At 33.1% G+C, this 15,095-nt stretch overlaps 1 protein-coding gene across 2 annotated transcripts; it reads right to left on the reverse strand.

Annotated features, from left to right (window-relative positions):
• Positions 1-1,863: 1,863 nt before the first annotated feature.
• On the reverse strand, positions 1,864-14,676 carry LOC110821941 (NAD(P)-binding Rossmann-fold superfamily protein). Of its 2 annotated transcripts, XM_022051918.2 has the most exons (17): positions 14,520-14,676; positions 13,771-14,013; positions 13,541-13,693; positions 13,382-13,432; positions 12,753-12,887; positions 12,377-12,400; positions 12,118-12,229; positions 11,656-11,781; positions 11,541-11,590; positions 8,774-8,932; positions 8,599-8,694; positions 7,748-7,863; positions 6,873-6,996; positions 6,164-6,277; positions 5,867-5,947; positions 2,367-2,529; positions 1,864-2,198 (listed from the first exon to the last, which is right to left on the reverse strand). In XM_022051918.2, exons 1-16 carry the CDS (start codon positions 14,571-14,573, stop codon positions 2,383-2,385), a joined length of 1,785 nt encoding a protein of 594 aa, XP_021907610.1. In that variant the 5' UTR covers positions 14,574-14,676; the 3' UTR covers positions 1,864-2,198; positions 2,367-2,382. The 2 variants fall into 2 exon arrangements, 1 of the variants encoding a protein (XP_021907610.1); XR_002541171.2 differs by lacking the exons at positions 1,864-2,198; positions 2,367-2,529 and having other exon boundaries at positions 5,866-5,947; positions 6,848-6,996.
• Between the last annotated feature and the right edge of the window lie 419 nt (positions 14,677-15,095).

The raw sequence follows: 15,095 nt of genomic DNA on the forward strand, positions 1-15,095 counted from the left end.
GATATGCCTATTTATCATTATTATTGCTTGTCTATTTATGTATTTATTGCCTTCATATGAATTCACTGTTCCGCTCAGAGAATACATATCTATTTATATATTATTATTATTATTGTAATTTTCTTAATTGGAGTATAAGTTTTTAATTGATAAAAAAATTAGTATAAATGTAAAATTCAAATAATTTAAATTATATATATCTTTTGCTATTAGACAGGTTTCTTTTGATATTACACGCGTGTCTTTTTATTATTCGTCTTTCGGATCACAAATTTATTGATACTTTCATTTTTCTTTGGTTGAAATTTATTCAATTCCAATTTAATTTTTGGTTATTCTTAAACTAATTATAATTTTTATATATACTTTTTAAGTAATTAAATCACTTTTACTCATATGTTTAATTTCATAACTATAATTTGTATTCCTACATGTTAGAGACTTGAATCATAAACTACTTAATTTAAATTAAACACGAAATTAACTTATAATTAAAACATTACTTTTATTGAAAATCTTATTATAATTTTCTTGTATTCTTATCTACATCATATAAAATTAAAATTTAATGAATTCTTATATTTTTATTTTAATTTGGGAATATTATAATTATCTTTAACGTTCTCATCAATCTAAAATTATCATATTATAATCATTTGATATTGGGTGTAATTATCATGATTGTGCTGTAACTTGGGTGGCATGATATTGTTGATGAGGTCAAAAATAGTGCTGCTTGTGATAAGGTCACCATTGAAGACAATGCTACAGTTATTGGATAATGCTAACAAGGATGAGGATGATGAAGTTCACGAAGGAGGTGGAAGAGATAATCGAACATATAAACTAGTGATATAGAGAAAGACTTGGTTAATGATCAATAAAAAAATATAGCTAAATCAATATATTATTGAGTATGAATTTAGACGATGATAACGTAATGAACCCATAATCTTGTTTATAACCCTCAAATCGGGATGTCAAATGCAAAGCTTAAATCGTATGAAGTTTATATTACTATAGGTGTTGAATGAGACAATTACAAAAAATTCATGTCAATAGATTGATTTATGTCCAAGTACATCAAAATTAAGAACATGATAAGATTAAAATATGATTAATAAAAATGTAACTAATACTTGTATGTTTCTAAATTAAAAGATTATAGTACTTTACATATCAAACGCATCAAGTCAGATTATAAGTGTAGTCGGTCAAGAAATAACAAGTACTATTTGTTAGATTCATTATTGAAATCGTCAAAGAACTTAGTAGGAGCTTGATTTCAAAGTTTGCTCCGTGGTTGGCAACCTCTAGAAAAATTTTGTTGATTGTTTACCGGATAAAGGTTTAGAGATGAAAAAGATTAATATATATCACTCGCACCATTACTAGTAACTTGAATCCATTCTTAATTATTACTTGGAGATAAGACAATTGGGTTTTATGCAATTTAAGAGTAGAAGAACTCTCCGTTGTTCATGATCAAGGAGTGTCTTTATTATAATTGACTTACATCATCGGAGACACCGACAATCTGTAAAAGTTATTTAATTCAATTCTTTATGAAATTACGTAATTACTCGTCTGATTGAATTAAAATTCTACAAGGAACTAATATGTTAGTGTTTAGAAATAAAAATTTTAAATTTTGTTGCATGATCCTTGAGCCTAGTTTGGGCGTGTTGCAAAAGGTGCAACGCGCTCATCAATTGCTGTGCTTAACCAGCGGCACATGGTATCCGCCCATGCCTCTCACTTCCAGAGGCCATGGGGAAGTTTTTTGTGTGCTATGCGTGTCTGGTATTTCCAAATAAAATGTGAAAGACAAACTAGCAAAGGAAAAATAAAGAGGACAGAATATAAAATAACTTAAAGAAATTAAAGAGAAGTTCTTTAAAAGAAAAATAAATAAAGTAGGAGCTATTAGTCTTTCAGGCTTGTATCCCAAGCTGCTTTCCTTCTTTTGTTGCGGTCATTTCCTAAATGCCTCAAGTACATGGTTGTATATGAACATGTTGAACTAAAACTTATTGCAGTCATTACTGACCATTAGCATTAAGAGATATATATATACACACAAAACAAATGTAGAAATATATAGAAGTACAGATACAGAATAAGATGCAAATTGCAGGATCTCTCTCACCTATTTACTTCAATAGGTCTCCAATCTGTCGACCTTAAGGCCAAAATTTCTGAAACAAAAAGCAGAAAAGAAATGCAAGGGACAAATATAAAAAGATGAAATATCTTTATTTTTTTTATAAAAAATATCAATTATACAGCTTAAAGCATAAACACGCTAAAAGTTCATTAAAAACTATGCAATTCCATCAATTGGAAGTAAGTAACCAAGAAGGTACCTGCTGTGTGCGCGCATCAAACTGAAACAGGGCTGTTTTCTAACATTTCTTTCCCCGTAATACCATCCTTCAAATTTTTAAAATATACATCATAATCCTTCTCTGGAGGTGGATTCTCAGGGTCCACCGTGAATGGCTCACTGAACGGAACAACACTTTTAACCTAAAAAATAGGAAAGACAAAAGCAAAAACAATGATTAGAATCCAAATGCAGAATTTTGATTTCAAACACTTTTTCTAAGTGAAAGATAGAATGGTATTTATGAGACACCAACATGCTGTAAGCTGTATAAAGAAATCTATATAAATCTATCAAAATGTCAATAAGATTCTCATAGTCATTAACAGTACAAAGAGCATGATCCCTAATTAAAAAGTCCTGGATTTGGAACAATAAATCTATCAAAAGGTGGTTCCTATACTCTCAATTATTTTTATTTTATTTTTATTTTTTCCAAAATATCATAAGATAGCCCAGGGTCAAGGCCTAAAGTCTTGCTGTAAATCTATCCCCGTGGGATGTCTCTCTTTGTCTATAGCTCCTCTTTCACAGAACTAGTGACCACCAAAATCATCCCCAAAAGACCATAAGCTATCATTTATAGCGGGTAAGAGAGGGACACAGCAAAGGAGAAGATAGTTGCTGGACTCCTGCTGCTCTCTTGCAAACCATAAGATAACGGGGACAAAGCCTAAAGTCTTGTTGTGATACTTACTCCCATGGATGCCTCTTTATACCCATAACTCCTCTTTCATAGAACCAGTCATAGGCCAACTCAAGCCCAAAATACCATAAGCCATCATCCATAGCTGATAAGAAAAGGGAATGGAAGGAGAAGATGATTGCCAGACTCTGCTGCTCTCTTGCGAACCGTAGCACTTGTTCACAATAACCTCCAGATTAATGTTGATGCTGGATACAACTCGGGAGCAGAGAAGAACAACAACATATCATCAACAAAAAACAAGTAAATCACTTCCAATGTGTCCTCTTTCTCCCCGACAAATCAAACCCCTATTAAAGGCCTCCAACATAATAGTAAAAGGCAATGGAGAAAGAGTGTCCTCCTGCCCAAGATCCCAAGAGACCTTAAGAAATTCACAAGCCACCATTTAACCATGACTGCGAAAGAAGAGAAAGTGATGCAAGTCCTCATCCACAGACACCATGCATTGCTAAAAGCCAATCTTTTCAACATGTAAAACAGGAAATTCTAGGACACATGACCGCAAGCCTTCTCATTATCAAGCTTACAAAAATCACTCCATTAGCCACACTTCTAAATAAACTATCCACCACCTCTTTTCCAATTAAAGCAATGTCAGGATTTCTCTATATCTGACAAGGGCATGGCAACACTCTCATACCATCCTTCCCACAACTCTACCCACCTTCCATGCCAGCACCTTTGCAATGAGCTTGCAGATGCAGTCCACTGGGCTAATGAGTCCAAAATATCTAATATTTAAAGTCTCAACAATTTTTTGTATGCATACCAAAAAAAGGTGTTTTCTCGACTAGATATAAATGAACAGTTTTCACAAAATTCCTTGAATAAAGCCATAAAGTCTTCATTAATGTCGAATTATGTTAGACGCTCGTATTGAAACTGTCTAGCCCAAGAGCCTTGTCATCCTTACAACTAATGAGAGCTTCACAAATCTATCCCTTGGAAAAAAACACTTCAGCCATGTCCAATCTTGCTCTTTGAAGTATTGAACTCTAAACCATCTAGAGTTGGTTTTAATGTAAGTCATTGGCATTACAACTCCTCAAATAAACTTTCACCTTTTCCTTCACTTCCCAATTCTCTTTAACAACTTGATCATTGATATTCAACTCCTTCACGTAGTCGCATCTTCTATGATGACTAATCCTACCATGAAAAAAATTGGTACTCTGTCCCCTTCTTGATCCAAATGGCCCTCGATTTTCTTTGTCCAAGTAATCTCTTCCATGAGGAACAACTTAGTCAGATCAAGAACATCAATCCACCTTTCGATCTCCTCATCTTAAGCCTTTTTCCCATTCCAGCTTGTTGAGCATTTCCACCTCGCCGAAGAGGCACTCTCTCTTCAAAAAACTTTGTCCCAAACTCTTAGCTGCTCCACTAATTGATCTTATTAGCTTTGACATGTGATATTTTCTTAGCAATCTTATAGCTAGTAGAACCCTCCACAGAAACCTCATTCAATAAACTCTGTCAAGAAAACATGAAACCTTGAGCTATTATTTCAAATATAAATGGCCAAATTCCCAAATTACACCGTTGGACTCCAGGCATAAAGGAAAGTAATTTGGAATGGCACACAGAAAGAGTTTCTGCAACAAACCAGGCATTTGTGATTGAAAGGAAGCAAAATAATAAAGCAGTCTATTCTAGAGAGACTAAGCCTATCACTAGAGTTGGAAAGTATCAACACTTCTTTTGGTTTTAAATTGTAGTCAGTTTCTTTTAGCTTCATTCAAGTGGCATCCTAGATTTTCAAAATAAGAATGCGATACTGTTGCCCCATGTCATGTCTCTTAGAAATCTCTTAGAAATAAGTGCCAGGAAGCAAAAACAACAAAGCAGTCTATTCAAGAGAGATTTGGCCTATCACTAGAGTAGGACAATATGAACACTTTGTTCGGTTATACATTGTAGTCAGTTTCTTCTAGCCTCATTCAAGTGGCATCCCTAGATTCATGAACACGATATTGGTTTCCCCAATATCATGTCTTGCAAAAATCTCTTAGAAGTAAGTGCTAGGAAACTATACATATAAATATCTCAGTTTTCCTTATTCTGGTCTTCTTGACAGTTGCTATTACTACTTAGTACAAGATGAAACAAAGAGCTGTCTTTCATGACAAACAGAGCTCAGAATCTTCTTGGAAGATTGGAACTCATATGAAACAAGATTGAGCATTCTATAGTTCTGCAACTTTTGTCCCTACACTAAAAAAACTTCATATCTTCAATCATTCAATTTAACATGATAATAATAGATTGCATAAGGATGCATCAGAACCATTGAGCTAAGTGTACACTCATCGACATTCTGTGATGATAAACCTGTAATACTGAGAGTAGAAAATTGAGTACATGAGAGCTTATAACTATACTAAGTTATGACCATATTTATTTGTCCATTTTTTCCAACTGGTTATTTATTGAGAATTCAGACCATCAACTTTTCTTTGTAAGAAGATCCAGATATTATATCAAGCTTCGTATAATCAGGCTTCTGAGTATTTTTATTTTGAATTGTCCAATAAAGAATCCCAACATTCACATCTATCAATAAATTCTTTGCAACTACTTAGAAATAGGAGAGTTTCAAACAATTTGAATACAATCTTTAAAATCCTAAACATCACCTGTCGTAATAGCGTATACTTAACTGTCTAACATAAATCATTAAAGCAAAAGGAAAAGACCATCAACCCAAGAAATTTCCCCACATTAAATATAATGCAACACAATGAATACAAGAGATGAGGATATCTTACAACCTCAAAAGTTTTGTTGCATGCAAATGGACTCTCTAAGGCAGCAACGCATATCCGAGCAACCTCTTCTCTTGATATCTTGCCCTAAATGTTAGACAATGAATGTAAGTCTCCAAATAATCCATATGTTTGAGTCAAATATCAGCAACTTTCAATCAAGTTTCCAATACCGATCACATATTGCACATAAAAGCAGAATAAAGAACAATTAGCTAGGAACAAATTAGGCACATAAAAAACTAATAACACCCAGAAAGTATATTACATAATCTATATGCATTTTCCAAGTAATGCTGATACCGTTATGTTGTCGCCTTGGTCAAAAACAAGATCCGCCCCAGCAGGCTCCTCAGTCAATGCACATGGCCTCACAATTGTATAGGGAATTCCACTTTCACGTAATAGATCCTCCCCCTGTTCAGGATAGAGGACAATTTTCTAAGAACATTGAAAATGAGCAGAAAAGGACCTTCAAATTTACCAGCTAGATGGCTATAACAAAGAGAGTTCCATAGAAGATTTTGAAGGGATTATATGGGTGACGTATGGTGTCAAGTTAGAAGAATTATAGCAGATGTGAAAATGCAAATCCTTAAAAACTTCTGTAAGTGGAATGACAGAGTAAAGTACCAGAATAAAATACTAAATAAGTTTTCAATTGGTTTTATAAATCCAATTATTTTAGTAAGGAACTTCCGACCTTTAATAAGTAAATCTGGGGGCTCATTCTCATTATGATTATGCATGTTGTGCTAGATTCTGGTAACTATTAAAACAAGTTTATAATCCTTGAGTATAAATATATACTAGTCTATACCTTTACTCACCTACTCTGAGTGCAAAATGACTTTCAAACCAAATTCTTCTTTGTTTATTGCTCAATGAGCATAATCAAAAAAGCTTTTTTCGTTCTAGTAATAATTTGTAGATAGCAAATTGTACTTGCAAAGATCATCTATTAATAAATATGGGTTCCATATTAACCTATATGCGCAGAATAGAGCTAAACCTTCAACTTGAATGTAAGTATAAAGTCCAATTCCTTGTTTAAGCGCACAGCTGGAGGTTGTTTACTTAGATCCAGTCCAGGCCTGTCAGGTCGGGTCACTCCTGCAGAGCTCACATGTACAAACCTACAAGTGATGCAACCACAAAGGATGTAAATATATCAGTTAAATCAAATTAACAATATAGATGTATGCACCACTATGGTGTTATTGAATGATTCTTTGGATTTTTTTTTATTTTTTATTTTTTTTTTTTGAGAATGGTTATTGAATGGTACATGTCTAGTACTTCAATAGAAGGTCCCGGATTCATTAACAAGCATATGCCCAAGGATTTTACCGTTAGATTTTCAAAAAGCCTTTTGGAAAGTTGATTGAGCCACTGGCATCTCAATGGAACCATAGTAATAGACTGTGTCAAAGTGATAATTATTGCTCACTATAAACATTTCATGTCAGATGGATATTCCAATAATTTTTTTAAAAGAAAAAGTATATTACATACATAAACGCAAAAAAAGGTTCCATCCATGAATCAATATAAACATTTCACGTCATATGGATGCTCCAATGATTTTTTTAAAGAAAAAAATATATTACATACATAAAGGCAAAAACGGGTTCCATCCATGAACCAACAATAACAATTTGTTTTTTTGAAATAAGCCAACAACAACAAAAATTAAACAAGGGAGTATGACAAAAAATCAATGATGTCCTCTCCACTCAAGAGAGGACTCATTAGAATACATGGAGTTTGAAATCATTGATTAGCTACGCCTATCGCCCCAACACCTCAAGTTCCTAACAAAAGAAATATAAATATAATACATGTGTGTATATATTTGTAGGAAAACAAAGTAAAAAATTGTTAAACCTGGGAGTGACAGGTTCCTTTATATATGTCTTAATGATAGATACAGGAAGTTGAAATGCTCCTTCCACAAATGTAGGATTCAGATTTCCATCATACTCAAACTTGCTGAACATAAGCTGCAAAGGCAATGCAGTCTTTTTAAGTAAGCAACCCAGCAGAAAAAAATGGTACATAACATTTTCGTCCTATGTCTTAGCCGCCTATGATTTTGTTTTTGTCAATTTAATATCCAGCGATTTAGGCCTCCATTTGTTAATAAAGATATTTTTTTAATTTTCATTTTTTAAATTTACATGTAATTCATTTACAAACCCATAAAAATTATTAATCAATAATAAACAGAACAACAGTGAAAATTATTAAAAAAATTAGCAAATTTCACAATATTATTTTTAATGTTTTCAAGAAAACTATTTTATTAATACTTTGGTTATCTGCAAATATTAATCCTTGCATACTTTCATGAATGAAGACGTAAACGGTACATATGAATTTAGAGAACAAACCTAAAAAATATATCATGTACCATAACGAGGGTTAGTTTTTTGTTACTTCATATAAAATTATTAATTTATTAGGCTTTTAGTTTGTAACTTTTTCATTTTTCCCCTAATTTTCATTTTTTAAATTTTGAAATTCCATGGGTTCTTATTTAGAAACCTAGACACATACACATATTTTATAAGAATCTAACCATTTAATATTCTAATTTAAAAAAATAAAATCATAGGTACTCTGACTGCTACAGAAAAAATCAGAGTATAAACTGTATAAAGTCAAACAACAGGAGAAAAACTGTACTTTGCCAAAGAAAAAACAAAAAGAATAGGAAAGTAGATGTATAAGCATGCCTGCAATGATAGGATATTGCTCGAGTCAAAGGGTGGTGCATCTGATGCAGTTCTTGCTCGGAAAATAGGCCTCAGTGTTGAGAATGGTAGACGAATCTATGAACAAAGACTATCTCAGACTGATGATATAGTTTCCATGACATAGCCCATAAATTGTCATAATACTCCTACTCACTGATTGCCACTGGCCTTCTAACGTGTCAAAGCTTGTTGTATAGCCTACTGTATCCCAATCACGACTGGTGCGAACAATAAGCTTATAGCGACGACCATCTCCTTTTACACGCAGTTCCAAACCATCATATGCAGAAAGATCTTCTGGTGCAGAAAAGTTCTGGAAGCAAAAAGTTTTGTATATGATCTTTTTTTCCGTTTCCATTTCCTGTACACATTTATTTATGTATGTGTATATCTATATATATGTGTGTATGCATGTCCGTCTATATATGTCTAGTTATATGCATATAGTACATATATATGTATATATGCATGCAAGTCTTATTGTATGTGCACTGATAAATATAATACAGATACATATACATGCATATATATTTATATATGTGTATATATCTACCAACAGCTATTTATATATATGCATTGTCTGTATATGTGTATATATAAACTTACCTATATATGTATTTGTACATATGTATGATACTCAATTATAAGAAGCATTTTTCTATAAAATAATTAAAAAAAAAGTTTGTATCATTTTCAAAATCACATCAAATATTTTGTTAAGAACATTCATGAGTAGGACTTGAATATTGATGGGACCAAATAGCCGACTGGTTTTTAAGTACAATTGTTTAAATGTCATAGCATGCCATAATCGAACCATCTTTACTGATGCTATCAAACAAACCAGGAATCCAGCCAGAGTGTCTAAATCCAAAGTTGGGTCTTTCCAGTTTCATGACCTGAACAGAGCCAGTAAATAGACGTTTTTCCTTCTGTTATGTAAGAAACATTAGAATTAGGATATACCTGGGACCTAGCTGGAATGCCAGCTTTATGTACATCACATAGGAAGTTAGTTATCCTGTTTTTAGATATCCTGTTTTGTCTTGCTTCTCACCAACCGAGTATTTAACCTAGAATGTAAGGAATATTATAAAAATCATAATGGAAAACCTTACCTGATTTATCAGACATTCTGCATTATCCTATTCTTCTATTTTTCTTTTTCTTTCTCATGGCTCTGTCTCCTACACTCTGCTTCTCTTCTCTCACCCTCCACTACTTTCCCTCTTTCCTTAACCTGGTCCGGCAACTGCTTGGGTGAATGAGTCAAGATCCTAACATCTGGAAAGCATTTGAGGATAAAAACAACAGTATGTTCAATCTGGAGATACAATAGCAAGGTTTGTACAAGTGAAACCCAACTAGGGAACCTTAGTTCAAAATAAGTACTTCTGGGACATAGAGGATGGATGGTCTCATGTAGGTGGCAAAATTAGAGATCATCAGGGCAATTGACCTAGTGGTTTAACATAGAACCAGGTTTAGGTGTAACAACCCAAACTCTCATTCAGAGTTCTGACCGTATGCACACCATATAATGGTAAAATAATTTATAAAAATATTTCGTACAGCAAATCTTAACTATAAAAATGAAAGTATTTTTATTATTTTAAACTTTACTGTACGAAGTATTTTTATAAATTATTTTATTATTATATAGTATGCGTACGGTCAGAACTTTAAATGAGAGTTCAGACTGTTATATTAGGTCTCTAACATTTCAAAATAACTTTTGGAGAATACTATCTGACGTTTGATTGCTAAAGTTAGGAACTACAGGAAGATTTTTGGTTGAGTTGCACTCGTGGTGATTGGTAACATCTTGAAGAAAAGAATGGTTTAGAATCATGAGAAGTCATGAGATTCTTCATTTTATGTTTTTCCTTGTGGATTGTGACTGGGAGATGGAAACCCATAACATTGTTAGGAACGCAAATTCATGTATCACTTGGTTGGCAAAGAATGCCAGGCAGTGGCTCACAAGATACACTTACTTCAGGACCCTGTCCTTGAAGGAGTTATACGTAAGAGAATGCTAATGGTGTCTACAGGATAAGGCATTAATCCTCAAGTTTTCTGTTCCCCTTATTCTAAAATAGAGTGCTAACTCATCCAAGTTGAAATTTTGATTTTTATAGGAAAAAATGGATAATTTGTATAACTTGATACAAAACATGATTTTTTTTTATAATTTTAAGTCAAATTAATGTGTTAACTAAAAAAATGAAATTCTTAAGTACGATGAGAGGATGAATTGGTAACTTTTACATGCTTGAAATCTTGACTTATTAATTTTACTTCATAGAAAAAATAAATAGTAAATTGAATTAAGTAAAAAAAAGGAAAAGTGACAATCTTATATCAATAAAATTAAAGGAATTAACAAAAAGGGCTGTATTTGAAAGCTAAGAAAAGAAAATAAAAAATAAAATTAAGAAATAGTCTAAGAAGTGGAACAACCATTTTCTATAACCTAAATGAAACCCAAAAGTTCAGGGGAAAACTGAAATAAGTAAACAAAAGAAAGCATTCTGGTTGATGGGCATCACCATTCACAAAATCTACATTGAAAAACCAAGATTGTGTTTTGATATTCTCTTTTAAGATAATATAAAGATAAAATTATCATTTAACTATTAAAAAATAAGAGAGAATGAAGATAACAAAGTGAATATGTCATCACAATTTACCAAGACTACTGACTTCTATTTATGTAAAGAGAAAATGAGCAACTACTAGCTTTTAAAAAAATACAAACTGTTTAAGGTATAATTTTGTCATTTCATTGACTGTGGGAAAAAAAATGAGAGAGTGGAAATGGCATGTAACCTGTTCCTCAAGAGTTGAGAATTGCAAGAGTGTATATATGGAGCAATATACAAGGGTTAGGAGAATTGGAGATAAAACATTCAGCCTACCTTTGTTCTGACACTAGAAAAGCCACCATTGTTGGCGGTGGAAACAACACCTGAGAGAAACACAAATTTAGAAAAGAATGAAGCAAAATAAAAGAACAGGTAGACAGGAACAAACCTCTAAAAATCCCAGTTGGTCCACCATCTTCACCTCCAGTTGGATCAATCTGAAATGTACTTTGACTAACCCCTCCCATTACAACATCATCTAAAGAACCCCAAGGGAGATCTTTAAAAGTTCCATCTGGCCAATGCAAACAAGAGGAAATAATCACGATGTGCCTTGCAGGAAATGCATGGTAAATATGGATTTTGTGCTTGATCAAGTTGGGAATTTTCCTTGCAGCAGTTAACACAGACAACTTTCCCATTATCACTCAAATACCAACTAACTTGGCTGAACTACATTGCAGATTGCGGAAATTTGTCTCCATTCTAAGGACATTTGACATTGCTTAGATTTCTGAACCAGATTTTCCATTGCTCAGACATTCCATTCTGCCTATTCTTTTTCTATTGCATCTATTTTCTACACACGCCAATGGTATTAATCAATTATGTAAAAGGAAAAACAGGGTACCTTCAACTCCAAAAAGAAGTTTCCCGTCTTGAAATCCAACACTCTTCTTAACAGCATTAATCAAGTTTCTCATGCCAATATACTCCACCATTTCAGGTGAAGCACCTTTTATCTGTTTCACCAACCAATCAAATTCTTCAGTGAATAAAAGTATGTCCAAAACCCACAAAATAAATGGGAAGAGCAGATTAGATTCCAAGTCGATTTCCTATCAAAGAAGAATCTGATTGTAGAGACCCAAGAAGACTTAGTTCAGCACCTCTGGTTCAAAGAACTTGATTCCCTGCATCACATCTTTGAATGTCAAATATAAAATAACCAACCAAATTAAAAGAAACATGCCAATTCTAGGAAGTTAAATATCAGAATAACATGATGGATGTGAGATTAGTTGATTCAAAAAGATTGTATTCCCCCAAAGATAAAGCAAAGTGGATACCTAGATAATCACCATTGTTTCTTTTTCTTTTCTTTCTCCCTAAGTTTCAACAATATACTGATGTCAACTAAAATGGCAATCTTTTGAGCATATTTAAACACCAGAAGAGACATTAATTTGTCAGATTCCTAATGGTTGATCGAACATACAAGATCAACTTAATAAATTTTATTTAAAACCAGATTCAGAATCATACTTGACTGTATTTTGCTCTGTCCGGGGTGTCACCTTCCTTCGGGCCAACAATAACAGAAACGGCATTAATAACTTTTCTCACTCCTTTAAAATACTCCGGGACAAGGGTATTATCCTTGGTAACATCTCCAACAATCTGAAAAAATGAGAAAACAAGTGGAATAATGCCCAGTTGGAAACAAAGCAAAGAGAAAATAGGAATTGGGTTCCCAATCAACACACAGAGTTGAATTCAAGTTTACAGAGCTATGATGAAATGCAGAATTCCAAACTGAAATTTAGGAGTTTGGGATTAGAATGCAATGACGTTTTATCTATAACCCTGGTGCCAAAAGAAAAGCCAACTTTTACTTATCCAACTTCAAAAAAGAACCTCATGAAAAGGCCTGATTCAGAAAGCATTTAAGTAACTGTGACTTCTTGAAATTTAGGCAGAAATATCTAAATGATACTGTTAGTCTAAATATTTGCATCAAATATAACATATTTTCATTTATCAGTCAAACAAAAAAGATAACAAAATAGAATTTTTTGCTCCTGCAACATCAGCACTTCAACATTGTTGTTCACTATAAAATCATTGAATATAAGTTTTAACTACAAATTAAAGTGAGATGGTAGCTGGCTCACCAAGTCGACGTCTGGGCCTAACATCCTTCTTGCCTTCTCTTCATTTCTGACCTGAGAGTGGATTTAAATGCAAATTGAGATAGAAAAAATTAGCAACAAGAAAATTTTGCAGCACTGAGGACTATCAGACTTGATTGGCCTTATTGGCGAAGTTAATACCAATACTCGGACAGGGAAGCCTTTGTTCCGCAAAATGTCAACTACTCTTCTGCCTACACCACCTGTGGCTCCCGCAACCAGGACAATGTCAGAAGTCGCCATTGACTTTGTTTGCTCTTTGGGGGATAATTTCTCAATTATAGATTCAACAAACTTCACGAAAACATATTATCCTGTTAGTCAATGCATAATTACAAAAAAGACAACATCAAATACAGAAGTTTTCCCACCTTGGCGGGAGAGGGAGGCCCATTAAAGAAATACAAGGTTTTCAAAAATCTTCCCAAGTCCCAAGTCTGTCTTCCAGCTTCTGCAGATATGCGGCCTTTATATGTTCTAAACCCACTTTGTTGGTGAACACAACACCTCTCTCTGTCATTAAGTTGAAGAAATGGTTTAGGAAGTGGAGAGGACAGCAACTGAGGATGTAAAGAATTCTTAGAAAATTTTCTGCCAACACTTGACCAACAACCCTGCAGTTTCAGCTTATTTTGAGTCATGAAAACCAAAACATCAAATCAACGAAAACCATAATCGTGAAATAAGTTTATTTACATAATTAATATGAAATCCAAAAATGAAACTAGAAATCTCGTTTGCAACTATATAATCAAACCGAACTTATAATAAAAACATGATTTCCTATGTAAGGCTATTCAGTAACCAACTGCAGACTAATTATTGATTCTCTTATTCCAAAAAAAAATTATTGATAATGTCTCCTTCAAAATGCATGGCATAATATTTCTCAACCATCCACTAGAACGAAGTATAACGAGATCAAACTAAATTTAACTTCTAAATGGGAATCAAAGTCTGTAAAATGTTTTCATTGGGGTTAATGAACTTGATTGCTTTCTTCAACGGCAAGAACTATCCAACAAAATCCACAACCTTTCCCTAAAAATAAAAGAAAAAAAAAAAAAAAAACAACAGCATCACTATGCTATTTGTATGTAGGACAGTCTGGATAACTTGCCTGAAGGTTGAATATGGAAGGCGATGGAAGTTTAGTAGAATAGCAACAGTCCATTTTTCGTTGAGTTTCAAAAAACAGAAATGAAATGAGTGAATTGGATTGTTAAGTGAAGAGAGAAGATTATGAGCCACACACGTTCACAGTTCTGGAAGTTGGAATGAACTGCTTTTTCAAAACTGAAATGGGCTTGGCCCATTTTTCAGCCCACATGCACATAAATTAATCATGATCACTGAAAAGAAATAGAAGAAAAATATTAACGGTAAAATTTTACATGTTTGAGATATATTGCAGCAAGAATATAATTTGTTTTATCAAATTAATTATTAATTAAATGGATTATCAATCAACTAATCACATGGTTTGATCATATTATGGTAGATTTTAATTTCCCATTAGCTTTGTAGTAATGTTTTGTCTTTTCCATGCATTAAACTTAAACCAAAAGAACAATAAGTTATATACCTTAAACGTGTTTGTCGAATCCTCGAAGAGAAATTCTTGTGGGGAAAGATAAATGTTTACTTCATCTTCTCTTAAATTTCTTGATCGAAACTCTCTCCCTCGTGTAACTTT

Source organism: Carica papaya, chromosome 7 (genome assembly GCF_054855325.1).
Source record: "Carica papaya isolate Zhongbai chromosome 7, ASM5485532v1, whole genome shotgun sequence".
Lineage (NCBI taxonomy): Eukaryota > Viridiplantae > Streptophyta > Magnoliopsida > Brassicales > Caricaceae > Carica > Carica papaya.

What these genes read in the sequence shown, in the direction of transcription:
- LOC110821941 (XM_022051918.2), bottom strand. Translation starts at nt 14,573, where the DNA reads ATGGACTGTTGCTATTCTACTAAACTTCCATCGCCTTCCATATTCAAC. An exon ending in TAGGCCCAGACGTCGACTTG is followed by an intron (nt 12,888 to 13,381) that starts GTGAGCCAGCTA and finishes TCATTTTTTCAG; the next exon opens with ATTGTTGGAGATGTTACCAA. An exon ending in TACTTACATTCAAGTTGAAG is followed by an intron (nt 6,278 to 6,872) that starts GTTTAGCTCTAT and finishes TATCCTGAACAG; the next exon opens with GGGGAGGATCTATTACGTGA.